Source organism: Aulostomus chinensis, chromosome 6, assembly GCF_037954235.1.
Source record: "Aulostomus chinensis isolate RoL2024-O1b breed Wild chromosome 6, RoL_Achi_v1.0, whole genome shotgun sequence".
NCBI classification, from domain to species: Eukaryota; Metazoa; Chordata; class Actinopteri; order Syngnathiformes; family Aulostomidae; genus Aulostomus; species Aulostomus chinensis.
Genome location: NC_141325.1, coordinates 1,332,501 through 1,345,200, shown reverse-complemented (window position 1 = coordinate 1,345,200; position 12,700 = coordinate 1,332,501). Strand labels below are relative to the sequence as shown.

The window sequence follows — 12,700 nt, the reverse complement described above, 5'->3', positions numbered from 1 at the left end:
TGTCAAATTATCTTCTCTTTCCTCTTTACTGGTGTGAAGTACAGTTCAGACTGTTGCCAAATCTTTGTTAGTAATCAATACTAATAAGGTGACCAGAGATAATAAAGTCATATCAGATCAATAGAGGCAATTATAAGTGTGGTCATTATAATACGTCAAATAGAGACGAGCAGAAGAGTTTATTGTCTGTTTGACTCCTTCCTGTCTGTCTCGTCTCACTCCTTCTCTTCTCTATTGTATGTAAATAAAAACAAAAGTCATCAAGGACATGAGAGGAGGAGGAGGAGCAGGAGGACATGTTACAGGAAGACGAGGAGGAGGAGGAAGATGAACATGCTGTTGTTGTTAGGAGGCTGCGGCGCTGCGGAGCGTCAAACCAACAGGCCGTGATTAGATGGAACATGTGTGAGTAAACAACCCGACTCTTTGAGAGAGCGTGTGTGTGTGTGTGTGTTTTGATTAAATGAATGAACCCTAACTGTCACAGAACGAACTCACTGATGTTAAAACTCGTTTAGTAAGATTTTATTTAGATTTCTCATGACATCACTCTGAACCCTGTGAGATATCCTGGAATATACAAACTGATGGGTTAAATTTCAGTTTCATCCACAAAAGATGTTCCCTCAAAGATGAAGCAGTTTGATTTCCAAAGGTCAGAGGTCTTCGTCCACAACTGTGGAACTCACACCAATATTCATCCCCATCTCTGTCCCCTTGAGGGACTAGTTGGCGGAGGGATACAACCATGAAGCAAGAAATCAATCAGGAGGGGCCCGACTGAAACGGCTTCATGGCAGAAACAACATTTTTTGCCAGAAAGTCCAAAAAAAAAAACGGTTGAAATAGTGAGTTGTTACGAAGCAAGAATCCAGCGAATCATCACGCAGGTTCAAGAATGCCGCTGAGAGCAGCAGTTTCCCTCCTGTAAACTGCCTGGGTTCAGCTCAGGAACAGTCATGACAGGAGGAACCGCTCCTGCATCCCCACGGTTACAGCAGACGAAACATCTTTGCACATGTCAGAAATCACCATGCTAAAATGCTGCGGGGCAGCACGCAGCCAATCAGATCACGGTAGATGGCGCCTAAACGCAGCATCTCCTACAGGGTCAAAGGTCTAGAAGAGGGTTCCAGCCAGGACAGTCGTGTCCTGCTGCCTCCAGGTTAGACGTCATCTTCTAAGCGTCAGCAGATCGCCATGTCATGGAAAACCTAAATGCAGTTAGCAGCAGCGTCTCTAATTCAGAGCAGAGCTGCCGTCGCTCGCTAATCGAATTCCATCTCATTTGGATGTGAACAAACTTCTCTACTGTAGTGTGGAACAAAAGCAAATGCTCCAGTCTTTGTTTGCCCTTCGCCTGTGTGTGTGTGTGTGTGTGTGTGTGTGTCCTGTGCTCCTGAGGACCACATGTCCTCTTTTGTCCATCATCTAAACTCAATCAAGGCCTGTCACGAAGAGAAGGCCCATGTAGGAGATGATGTTCTGGAGGTCTGGGGAAATGTTCTCTAAAGCTTCATCCCCAGCTGTGTGTAGGGGTTCTGTAACGTGGCCTAATCACATGACCTGCAGCCTAACCTGATCACATGACCTGTGCTGTAGCCTCGCCTCATGAACTATGCTGAGGGAACACTGGGAAGGGTCGTGACCGAGGAACATTCCCTCTAGCTTGTTACACTTCCTACTGTTTCTGGGCCGTCAGGATGCAGAGGTCTTCAAGGTTAAGAGGAAGTTATCTGGGTCCAGGGAACATCCAGGAGGCCCTGGGAACGTTTCAGGAAACATGTAGGGAACAGTTTATATTACATGACAGGAACCATTAGGGGACCAACCAGTTGCCTTCTTCTTTTTGTGGTTCTATTAAAGTTCTTGCATCCGTTTCCCACATTTGCAAAACTTTACATGGCATAACTTTCTTCAGGAGACCTTGAGTGAAGAACCTGTATATGTTCCCCAGGACATATTCCTTAAATGTTCCTTCAAAGTCCCCAAAAAACATTCACCAATCATTTGAACCCGAGAGAGGTGGAACATCTTCAAGCAAACAGAAGCAGTCCAGATGACTGCAACACAGCAGGGAAGTTCTCCTGAGAACCTTCACTGAGAACAATCCTTTAAAGAACTCCACATCCTGAAAGATCCATCCGGGCGGGAGGGTCCACACGATCCAGGACCGCTGTGATGGACAAAAGCTGTCAGTCTTACAGACAACTGACCCTGATATAAATGTTATCAATATCACTTAGAAAGGGTTCCCTCAAAGAATCTAAGTACTGCGTGTGTTCTCCGACTCAAAGAACCCTCCTGGTACTGGCACATGCGGAACCATCGCAGCACGGTGAGTTCTGTTAGTTCACCTCAGCTGCTACAGCCGCATCTGAACGGAAACACTGAAATGTGTGTTACTGAAAGGTCCTGGTAAACACAGGCCCTTTGCTTGAGTGTGTGTGCGCGTGTGTGTGTGCGTGTGTGTGTGTGCGTGTGTGTGCATGTGTGTGTGTGCGTGTGTGTAGATGCTGTCATGTAAAAGAGTCGTTGGGTCTGTAAAACAAACCAAACGTCTGTAATTTGCAATCAGCAGCGTCTCATTTGACTGTGAAAGACGAGCTCCTAATTCAATTCCTGACATTCAAACTTTCGTCTTTTGTTGTTTTGGTGGGTTTTTTTGTTCCATAATTGAAAACGTGGAAGTTTGTTTTTTTACTCTGTCAAATCCACAGAAAGCCGAAGAGATTAACATGCAGGCTGAGCAGACGACAGAGGAGATGTAAACACGGAGCAAGGCCGAGCTGCAGGCTCAGGACGAACCCGTGCTGATGCAGGAGGAGAGCTCTCCAGTCCTGACAGCCCTGGATTCATCCCTACATGTTTACTTTGCAGAAGTAGAATGTTGTTGCTCGCTCCACTTTATTTATTTTCTCTCCGTTCGTCAAATGCTGTTGTTGCCGTGGTGAGAAACCAGGAAGAAGGGCAGCATGCCGACACCCCGCCACAATAAAAGACTTCTCCCTGGCTTGGTTGGCCAGACAAATAAATCAGACAGCTGCAAATTTGTGAAAAAAAATCCATGTGCTGCTTTGTTTTTGTGTGCGGCCGAAGGCTTTCTTCCAGTCACACTGCTTAAATAATGTCGGTAATAATATCAGAGCCCCATCCAAAGAAAATGAAGGAGCGGTTACAGTCGGGCTGCAGGATTTCGATGTTTGACGTTCAGATCAAGGGCTTCCAGCTGATTGTTTGGAGGCGGGCAGGTTAATGAAGGACCTGCAAACCTGCTCGTTGGTGTCGGACCCTCCTCTCTGATTATCATCCTCTTTGATCATCTACATCTCTCACCTCACAGCATTCGTGACCACACCAGGAGAAAATGTGTGACATAAATCCCCTAAAACTCATGAGCCTGTTAAAGGAATCCTGCAGCGGCGGTGAAACTCAGAGGAACGTGAAGAAGGAAGAGTTTTCTCACGGTTCTCGTCCTGAGCGATGCACTGCAGCGGGATGCCGAAGAAGGATGTGTAGGAGTCGTTGTACCAGACCAGCAGCTCCGTTCCTCTGGGGATGTCCATGCACGCCCGGTAGAAGATGCAGGACCTGCAAACACACTCGGATTCAGAGACGCTCAACACTTTTATGAGCTCAGCAGAGAGGTCGGGTTTCACCAGCGCTCGTCTGCAAAAACCCACAAAAAAGAAGAGGTTAATGTCCACCCAACTTGGTGGCGGGGCAGGAAGAAGCTGTTAGCATTGTTGGGTCTGATGAGGCATAGCGCCACCTGGTGGATAGAGGAAATCACACCTTACACTTTGATGTCCTGCTCCAACCTGCATGTCGATTGTAGGCCTTCAACACACCTCCCACATTTACGCGTAGCTGCTAACAACAATCCAGCAGTCAAATCACTTGACTTCCTATGTGAATTTTTCAGAATAAGACTCTCAATCAGCTCTGACAAAAGCATGATAACAAAGAACTGCCGCTTTTCTTCTGAGGGCTAAAGATCGCTGCGCTGGGGGGGAACTTTCTCAAACATCCTCATAAAACAGTTGAGTTAAAAATGAAAGTATTTCTGATTCCTGCTTGACGTGAGGAAGATGTTGAAAGTTGGATGTTGCTGTCACGTCCTGATGGATTTATGACAGTGGAACATCTATTTCTCTCATGAATAACAACATGAAAACCTGTCCTTCCTTGTTGCTTCCTCTCTCAGACGGAACTGGAGCGACGGCTGATGACCCAAACAGTTCCAGAACTTCAACAAAGGCAGTGGCCGGTGACACGGAGACCTCTGAGTTCGATAGCTGGACCAGGGAAAAGGTCTGGAGATTAACATGAGAGCCGTGCGCCGCTACCCTCATCCACCGGATCGCTCAGCGCCGGGCCGTCCTCCTTTACCTTCACCCAGGACACAAATATGCTGATAACGAGCTCTGATATCAGAAATAACCACTTTCACATCCAAGCAAACCCAAATGATTTATGGGAAATATCTGGTGTCTCTCACTCTCTTCAGACCAGCTCATGACCACGTTGTGTTTGCAGCCAGCGAGCTGAAGATTCCTGGGTCACCCCACCGCTAAAACAACACCTCGCTCACCCAAAAACATCATTCTGGCCCCGAGAGCCAACGCCACAGTCACCGCCACAGTCTCAGCTCCAGTCCAAACTATTTTAGAACACTTTCCCACATGTTTGTTCTCCCACTGGGGCGGCTGGGTGTCAGACGGACCAGAACGTAACCCAGAGGTCACCGGTTCAACTCCCACACGACACCCGTGTTCTACTGCCAAAGTGCCTTCAAGCCAGAAAACGAATGGAGCCTGAGATAACCGCTCGCACGGAGGAGAAGTGACATTCAGTCCAAGTCCTAACCGCTTTTTAATGTGCAGAAATGTTCTTCCTGTGAGACGCTAATGAAGTTCGTTTTCACTAAAACGCCTCGTGATGCAATAAAAGTCTCATTAAAACGTTCTGGCAGAGCTGCGCCGGCGCTTTCAGACCCAAAACGGATTTTCTTTACTTGATTTGTTTCTGTCAGGAACTCTGAAAATATGAGACCTGAAACGTTCTCTCCGGTTGGAGGACGGGAGAATTAACAGGAAGAGAACTTGGTCGAATAGAAAAATTAAAAGGGAGAAAAGGTCAGAGAGGGAGGAGCAACATGTCAGCCCAGGAGAAACCGGGTCCGAAGCTCCGATGCCGGCTGACTGTCCCTGTGGTGAGTAAACCACCAAACCTGCTTTTGTGCCTCAGCTTTTTCTGTGGTCTCTTATTATCGTTCCGTCGGACACTGAAGGATATGAATTAGTGAAAGATAGGAACCTCAGAACGTCGTCTGGTTGGGTTGGTGAGACTGCAGCAGGGTCCCAGCACCCGCCGGCGCATGTCTGACATCATTCATCCTGTCAGCCTCGTCTTTGACGTCATGTCGTGTGAAGAAATGTTCAGTACATTTTATTCACTGCGCTGGTGAATCACTTTACCAGTACCAAGATCAAACTGGCATGTTTTCTGGCTGCTGGTCAAAATTTCTCTAGGTCTGCTTTTGTGCTTTTGACCTTTCTTTTCTTTTCTTTAAGTCTTTTATTGTCACATTGTGCAGTTTAATTCATCCTCTGTTTCTAACTCCTCCTCTGTGGAGCAGTGAGCGGCCGCCTGCGGTGCTCAGGGCCCAACTCCAGACCTCCTGCCTGCACCTCGGTCACGAGCACCAGCAGGAGCCTGTGACCTCACGCACGTCATCTTCCACACCGTTAACAATGTGTGAAAAAAGTCACAGATCGCATCGTGATTGTAACACAATGTTCATATTATAACAGCAGCAAGAAGAAAAGCAGCTACTTCCAGTAAACACTCGCCTCTACCGCCCGCACGTGTGGTACGAGGACTCAGGGACGAACCTCACACAGGGGCGGAGCCTCAGTTGTCTGTGTGTGCGACCGCTCCAGTGTTGAGTTGAGGCCGCGGTGGATACGACTTGCTAATGCTAAATGCTAATGCTAATGCTAAATGGACTTCGGGCAATGTGAGCCACATCATACATTTAGTTCCCAAATTTTGATTATGTTGATGGCACAAAAAGTACTTGTTCCCACAAAATAATTAAATTCTGCCCATCGGAAAAGAAGGTCACTTGTTTGCACGGTTTTATAAATTTATTGGAACGTGCTACACCCTGTGGCCACCAATTCACTGAACTGTGAGAACAAGTTAAGCTCTTTTAGCTACAACTCTGTGTGTGTGTGTGTGTGTGTGTGTGTGTGTGTGTGTGTGTTATTAATTCTTTCCACACCGGGGAGGGAGGGGTGGGGTGACGGTGCAATGTGAAAACACAGCCAGGAGGGACCAGGCTATAAATCAAACATACCCGCTGACCTCCCAGGATAAAAAGACTGAGAGGGGCCCACAAACATGTAACGGCTTGTATGTATTTAAAACAAATGTATGTGTTTAACACATACATGCTGCTACGTTCAGGCGAGGCTGCTTATAAATCAAATACAGTCAACGTGCTCTCAGGTATGAAAAATAAAGACCCCCGCTGACGTAGAGCGGCGTGGCGGACTTTGAAACCGTCCGTCTGTTGGATCAGCAGGACGCGGTATTGTCAGCTCTCTGATCTTTCCTTTGATCTCTGTTTATATTCAAAGCAAAGCAGCGCTATAATCGGCTTGTAAGGAATAATATACACGCTGGCTCCTGTGAACGGCGAGAGGTTACAAATCACTCAAAAACCAAACATGTTGATCTAAAGCACCCATAATGACCAAGTGTCACAAAAGCAGAAATTTCCTAAAATTTCACTTTGCTCCCTGTGGTTTGGCCCGACCCGGCGGGTATTTTGCTGCGTTTGTCTACGACCACAATTACTCTGCAGAGTCCCAGTCAGTCAGCAGAACCAAAAATGAAAACATCTGAATGGAGAAATAGTCTCACTTCATTCTGCAGAGCTTCAAAACAGGTTTTTAAGCTTTTTATCCAAAATCCCATTTAGGAATTTATGAAACGTTCGAAACGAGGCCTAAAGACCAACGTTGCACGCTCAGGGAGAGAAAATGAGCCAGAGTGCGAAGTAGCCACCGGGCTGTCAGACCAGCACACGCGGCTACTATTAGCTCTGTTTAAGCAGGCTACTGTAGTTGGCTAACACGCTCTCCAGTGTAGCAACGCTGATGTTAGCTACACAGGTTGCATCCTGTTTTTTTGCATGTCTTCCATTTTAATTTTAAATAAATGTTGACACAAACAAGCTTGACCTGTTAATCCAGGTGCTGACGGTGAGCTGCTGTCCTGAGCCAAATTCCTCAGTGGCTTCCAAATCATGACAACTTTCATTCCTCCCGTGGGAGTGTCTCCACGGAAGGAGTGTCTCCACGGAAGGAGTGTCTCCACGGAAGGTGAATGCACGCCTATGGCTCCTTCCAACATTTACACGAAACAATCTAACGCTGACAAAAGCTGGTCCATTCAGGCTGAGTCATTCTTATGCAGCGACAACAATAAAAACCACTCCAGATTCTCATTGGTGCAGCGCTGCGGCGAGGCGACGAGGTGAGGCTACGAGGTGAGACGCCACGGTGAGGCGACGAGGTGAGGCGACGAGGTGAGACGCCACGGTGAGGCGACGAGGTGAGGCTACGAGGTGAGACGCCACGGTGAGGCGACGAGGTGAGGCGACGAGGTGAGACGCCACGGTGAGGCGACGAGGTGAGGCTACGAGGTGAGACGCCACGGTGAGGCGACGAGGTGAGGCGACGAGGTGAGACGCCACGGTGAGGCGACGAGGTGAGTTTGACTCCAGAGCCAATCAACTCATCGCATCGACTTCTGGTCTTTTTTGATGTTGCAGACGTGACGACCGAATGGAGCAGAACTTATCACAGCTTGTAATCGTCAGCTGAACTCTCCTGAAAATACGAGACAACAGCAGTAAAAGACACGTTAACGCCGGGTAAGTGAAGCATGCGTGAATCTATGAGGAGAAAACACGGCGCTAAGTTGGCACAGTGGTGCTGAATGTTTTGTTTCCAGTTGGTTCCCTTGTAGTTTTAGGAACTGTATTAAAATGTTTTCGTGCAGCATAAAGAAATCCTAGAGGATTCACACGTGAAACCATAAAGCGACAGGTCATCATCCCACACAAAACCTCAAGGCTTTAATCTCCATTCTTTTGGATCCGTTTTGACACTCGCATAAATCTATGGTGATCAATGGCTGAGCGCTGCAGTCCTATTGGATTTATTGATTGGAAGTCTTTGTTTCAGCAACATAACTTTGCATTCTCCAACCCACAGGCAGCATCTCTACCGGTGGAGTTTCTCGAACAGGAAATGGCCTCGTCAGCGTCCGGTAAGTCTCACATGACGTCACATCGTGATTTCTCTGCATCAAGTAACATCACCTCACATCGTTTATTCATTCACCGGAACGATGAGGCTGCTGCGTTCATTTGTGGAGGTCCAGAATCGGAAAAAAGTGCCTCTGACCTGCGAGTCTTCTAAATTAGACTCAAATTTACGTCCAGTTGAGCAGATTTTACTTCGCTTCGATCTACGATGACCTGGATGAATGAGAACCTACACAGACACTCCACGCCACCGTCTTTGTGTCCTGCACCAACCAGCAGACACGGTTCGTGTGACATTAGCACACGAGTCACAACCATGACCTGGAACCTACCCAGATTTATCTTAAAAACTGAAAATGCAGGAAAAACTACATTCATGGCCGCCGTTGTTGTTGTGATGCTCTCACCCCGAATCACTGAGTCATCACTTTCTCAAGGATACTGATCGGATAACTGGAATTCCACCCAGGACAAACACTCTGGACGAGAGACTTTCCAGACCTTCAAATACTTTTCCAAGATAGTAAAATTCAGGTTCAGGGGCTGGAGCCAGGCCAAGTTCTGGACCAGCTTAGACCAGCTTGAGGAATCTCAGTCAGCAGGTTTTCCCTGAAGCGTCTCACAGCTGAATGCGACTCTCACGTCTAGACGTCCAGTGAAACGTGTCACCTGCCTTCAAGTCGCCGTGTCGACTGCGTTTGTTCACGCCAGTCGTGTTTGTCTGAGCTCGCCTGAAGCCTGCAGGGTCAATACTGCTGTCACAGTTTCACAATGTCTCTCTCTTCCTCACTGCTTCACAGCGCGCGACCTCAGAATTGCGATGGTGGGAAAAAGTCAAGTGACCAGACGACATTGGGGAACCTCATCGCAGGAAAAGCAGCGTTCTGTAACTCAAAGCAGACTCAGGTGTGTTTGCACGAGCGGGGAGTGGAGGAGGAGCCGTTCACACTCGTGAAAACCCTGTACGTGTTCAGCCTGCCAGAGGAAACCGTGAAAATCCAGATGAAGAAGTGTGTGGTTCTTTGTACCCCCGGACCCAAAGTTCTCCTGCTCTTAGTCCAGCCCACAGATTTCACGGAGCGAGACGGCACCAAGGTGACCTGGCTCCTGCAGCTGTTCGGACAAGACGCTTTTAAGCACTCAGTGGTCGTCACGACAAGCAGCGACAGTGGAGGGAACGCTTCAGGGAACCAGCTCATCCAAGACAACACCAAATTGAAAAAAACAGGTGAAGGTTCAAGACCTCAAGGAAATGATGGACGACATGACAAGAGAGACCAGGGGTGGACATCTGAACTTTATGGAGGAAACGGAACCCATGGTCGCACCTGGTAAAGACCTGCCTCTTCGGCCAAAGGGGAATCAGCTGCGCCCACGCGCTTTGAAACGGAAGGTAAATCCTAAAGCTTATCAGGGCCCTGAGCGTCTCAGGATGGTGCTGCTTGGGAAGCTGGGAAAAGCGCCACTGGGAGAGAATGCTTCAATTCCGAGGCCTCCCTACATTCTTTAACCAAGCATTGCCAAAAAGAAGCAGGCGAGGTTGATGGGCGGCGCGTTGTCTTGGTGGACACCCCAGGCCTGTTTGACACATCTCTGTCCAACGCCACCATTCAAGAGCAGCTGGAGAAGCGTGTTAGCTTGTTGGCTCCTGGACCTCACGCTTTCCTCCTGGTGCTGCAGATCGGACGCTTCACCAAGGAGGAAAGAGACTCGGTCGAGCTCATCAAGACCTTTTTTGGCAAGGAAGCGGAAAACTTTCTTATTATTGTCTTCACCAGAGGAGACGAAAGTCCACACAAAACGCTTGAGAGCTACATAAAGGAAGACCGTGACGGCTACATCAGACAACTGACAGAGGAATGTGGAGGAAGGTACCACGCCTTCAATAACAAGGATCCAAACAATCGGACTCAAGTCACCACACTGCTGGCCAAGGTTGAGTCGATGAGGAGGAGCAACGGTGGCGGCTCCGACGCCTCCTTGATGTTCCAAGAAGCAGAGGAAACCATTGAGAAGGAAATGAGGAGGCTATTAAAGGAGAATGAAGAGGAAATACAGAGACAGTTGAGAGACTGCGAAAGGAAACATGAAGAAGAATTTCAAATGAAGATAAAAGCAATTCAAGAAAAACATGCAGCAAGTGTTCAAAAACTCCAGCAAGACGTTGAGCAGATCTACAAGGAAGAGGGACTGAGGAAGAGGGAGGAGTAAAAGAGACAAGAGGAGCAGATCCAGCTGGTCAGGCAAGAACAAATTCAGCAAATTAAACTGTTGGAAGGACAATGTCGATCTTTGGAGGAAAAAATTCTATCTGGATTTTGGGAGAGGGAACAAACAGAACGGTGGAACAAACAGTTTCAAGATCAAGCAAGAAAACAGGAAGAGGAAAAACTGAAAAAGATGAGAGAGGAATATGAGCGAGAGAAATGGGAACAAAGACGAAAGGAAGAAGAAGAACGACTCAGGAAAGAACAGGAACAAAAGCAATACATTCAATTGAAGGAAAGATTTCAGAGGGACAGGAACACGTGAGGAAAGCTGCACAAAAGCATTGAAGCATCCTGTGAGACGCTTCCTGGTGCCGCCGCCGCCGCCGCCACCGCCGCCACTGACTCGTCTGGATCAAATCAAAAGGATACATTTGGTTGGTTTTCTTGCTCCGACCACAACTGATCAAACTAGGAAAACCAAATTGCACCTGAAGGCCTCCATGATGTGGGTCTGTCAAAATGACCTTGAACTTTGACCTCTAAAACTTTGGTGTCCCAGTGAACATTTGAGCCAAATTTGAAAGAATTCCCTCAAGAATGTTCCTGACCACATCCACCCATCCATCCATCCATCATCCATCCATCCATCCATCCCTCCATGTTCCCCCTCTCCTCCTGTTGAGGGTGGTGGGGGTGGAGCCTATCCCAGCAGCCTTCCCCCTGGACAGGTCACCAGTCCATGGCAGGGCCAACACATAGAGATAGACAACCATTGGCTCTCCCAGCCACGCCTACGGTCAATTTAGAGTCTGGATTAACCTGGTCCCTCTTGATGTCTTTGGACTGTGGAGGAAGCTGGAGTACCAGAGAGAACCCAGCAGGAACAGGGAGAACATGGAGACTCACCCAGAAAGACCCTGTGCTGCAGCCGGGGCTCCACCCACAACCTTCTTGCTGGGGGCCACAGGGAGGACCACTGCTCCACGGGGCCGCCCCCCCCATAAACACATGTTGACTTACATTCAAGGAGCACAAACATTTTTTCTTCTTCAAGGCAACACCTTTGTCTCAAAAAAATTTGAACCACTGACCAAAAACCTCTCCCTCCACCTCTGTAGCAAGAGACCAGGTGATGCTAACTTCCCTAGCATGAGCTGAGGGGGAAGCCAAAGACGTTTTTTCCAGTTGTGTGCCACTGTTTCATAGTTTATGTTTCAGTTTATGATTTTATGAATTACACACATGAAGATCCTCTCTGGTCAGAAGAATGACAATCAGTGGTGGGGGGATTCATTCATGCTAATTTCTCACGTTGAATAAGTGTTGAGAGTTGGGTTCTTGTCTCCGCTGGACGAATCCACTCCTGTTACATTTAATCGTGTGTTTTGTCTTTTCATTGAAATAAAACTGTCGCCAGCCATGTGAGCTGAAATGTGTCAGGGTTGCTCCGCCCACACAGCCTCTGTGGCCAGCATGGTGTGCAGGCGGGCGGTTAGTCAGTTACTCAGTACTGGTGACCAGTACCTGTCCTCCAGCACCCTCCGACCGTCCTGTTCCTACCTGTACTGTACCACCATCATGTTCTGCTCTCCACAGTGCCGGGCGCAGCGGATGTACCTCATCCAGCTGGACTTACTGGGATCGTTACCATCGATAAAGTGCTGTAACGTCCCCTCGGCGTCGTAAATCTGGAACACACAAATTTAAAAGGTTCAGAGTCGGAATTCATTTTCTAGTTTGCTATGTAAATGGGTAAGGATCTTTACTGCCCCCCCCCTCTCTCTCTCACACACACACACACACACACACACACATACGCACACATACACACACACTCACACACCTGCCTGGTGAGGTCACTGCTCTATGACAGAAGGGCAATTTCTTCACTATCATGATACTTCCTCTTGTGATGCAATACACTCTCATTAAATGTTGTTTTATTAAAACAGCTGTCAAAATCAGATTCTCCCGTGTGTGTGTGTGTGTGTGTGTGTGTGTGTGTGTGTGTGTGGTAGCTGGTAACTAGTAACTGCACTGGGCTCCATCATGTTGACGTGCCAGTTTCAGGTCAGGGATTTCCTCAGCTGTGAACGAGGAGTCTGGCACTCACAGCCCAGACCAAAAGCAATAATTCCTGGTTGAT

At 48.0% G+C, this 12,700-nt stretch overlaps 2 protein-coding genes and 1 long non-coding RNA gene across 4 annotated transcripts in view; 2 read left to right on the top strand and 1 right to left on the bottom strand.

Annotated features, from left to right (window-relative positions):
- The window catches only part of prdm6 (PR domain containing 6), a 58,942-nt gene that overhangs the window by 22,190 nt on the left and 24,052 nt on the right, over window positions 1–12,700 (bottom strand). For both annotated transcript variants that reach the window (XR_015116334.1, XM_086205698.1), the window contains exons 5-6: window positions 12,115–12,242; window positions 3,467–3,591 (exon numbers count right to left, since the gene is read on the bottom strand). Coding sequence is in view for 1 of the 2 variants with exons in the window: in XM_086205698.1 (XP_086061824.1) it covers window positions 3,467–3,591; window positions 12,115–12,242 (253 nt within the window). In the remaining variant the exon portion in view is untranslated. The remainder of the gene's footprint in view (window positions 1–3,466; window positions 3,592–12,114; window positions 12,243–12,700) is intronic.
- Window positions 7,438–12,700, top strand: part of LOC147259631 (uncharacterized) — a 12,481-nt gene continuing 7,218 nt past the window's right edge. The window contains exons 1-3 of the long non-coding RNA XR_015116335.1: window positions 7,438–7,769; window positions 7,847–7,948; window positions 8,292–8,346. This is a non-coding gene — a long non-coding RNA (uncharacterized LOC147259631). The remainder of the gene's footprint in view (window positions 7,770–7,846; window positions 7,949–8,291; window positions 8,347–12,700) is intronic.
- LOC147259632 (GTPase IMAP family member 7-like) lies at window positions 9,116–12,449 on the top strand. The gene is made up of 2 exons (XM_086205190.1): window positions 9,116–9,439; window positions 9,776–12,449. Exons 1-2 carry the CDS (start codon window positions 9,116–9,118, stop codon window positions 10,553–10,555), a joined length of 1,104 nt encoding a protein of 367 aa, XP_086061316.1. The 3' UTR covers window positions 10,556–12,449.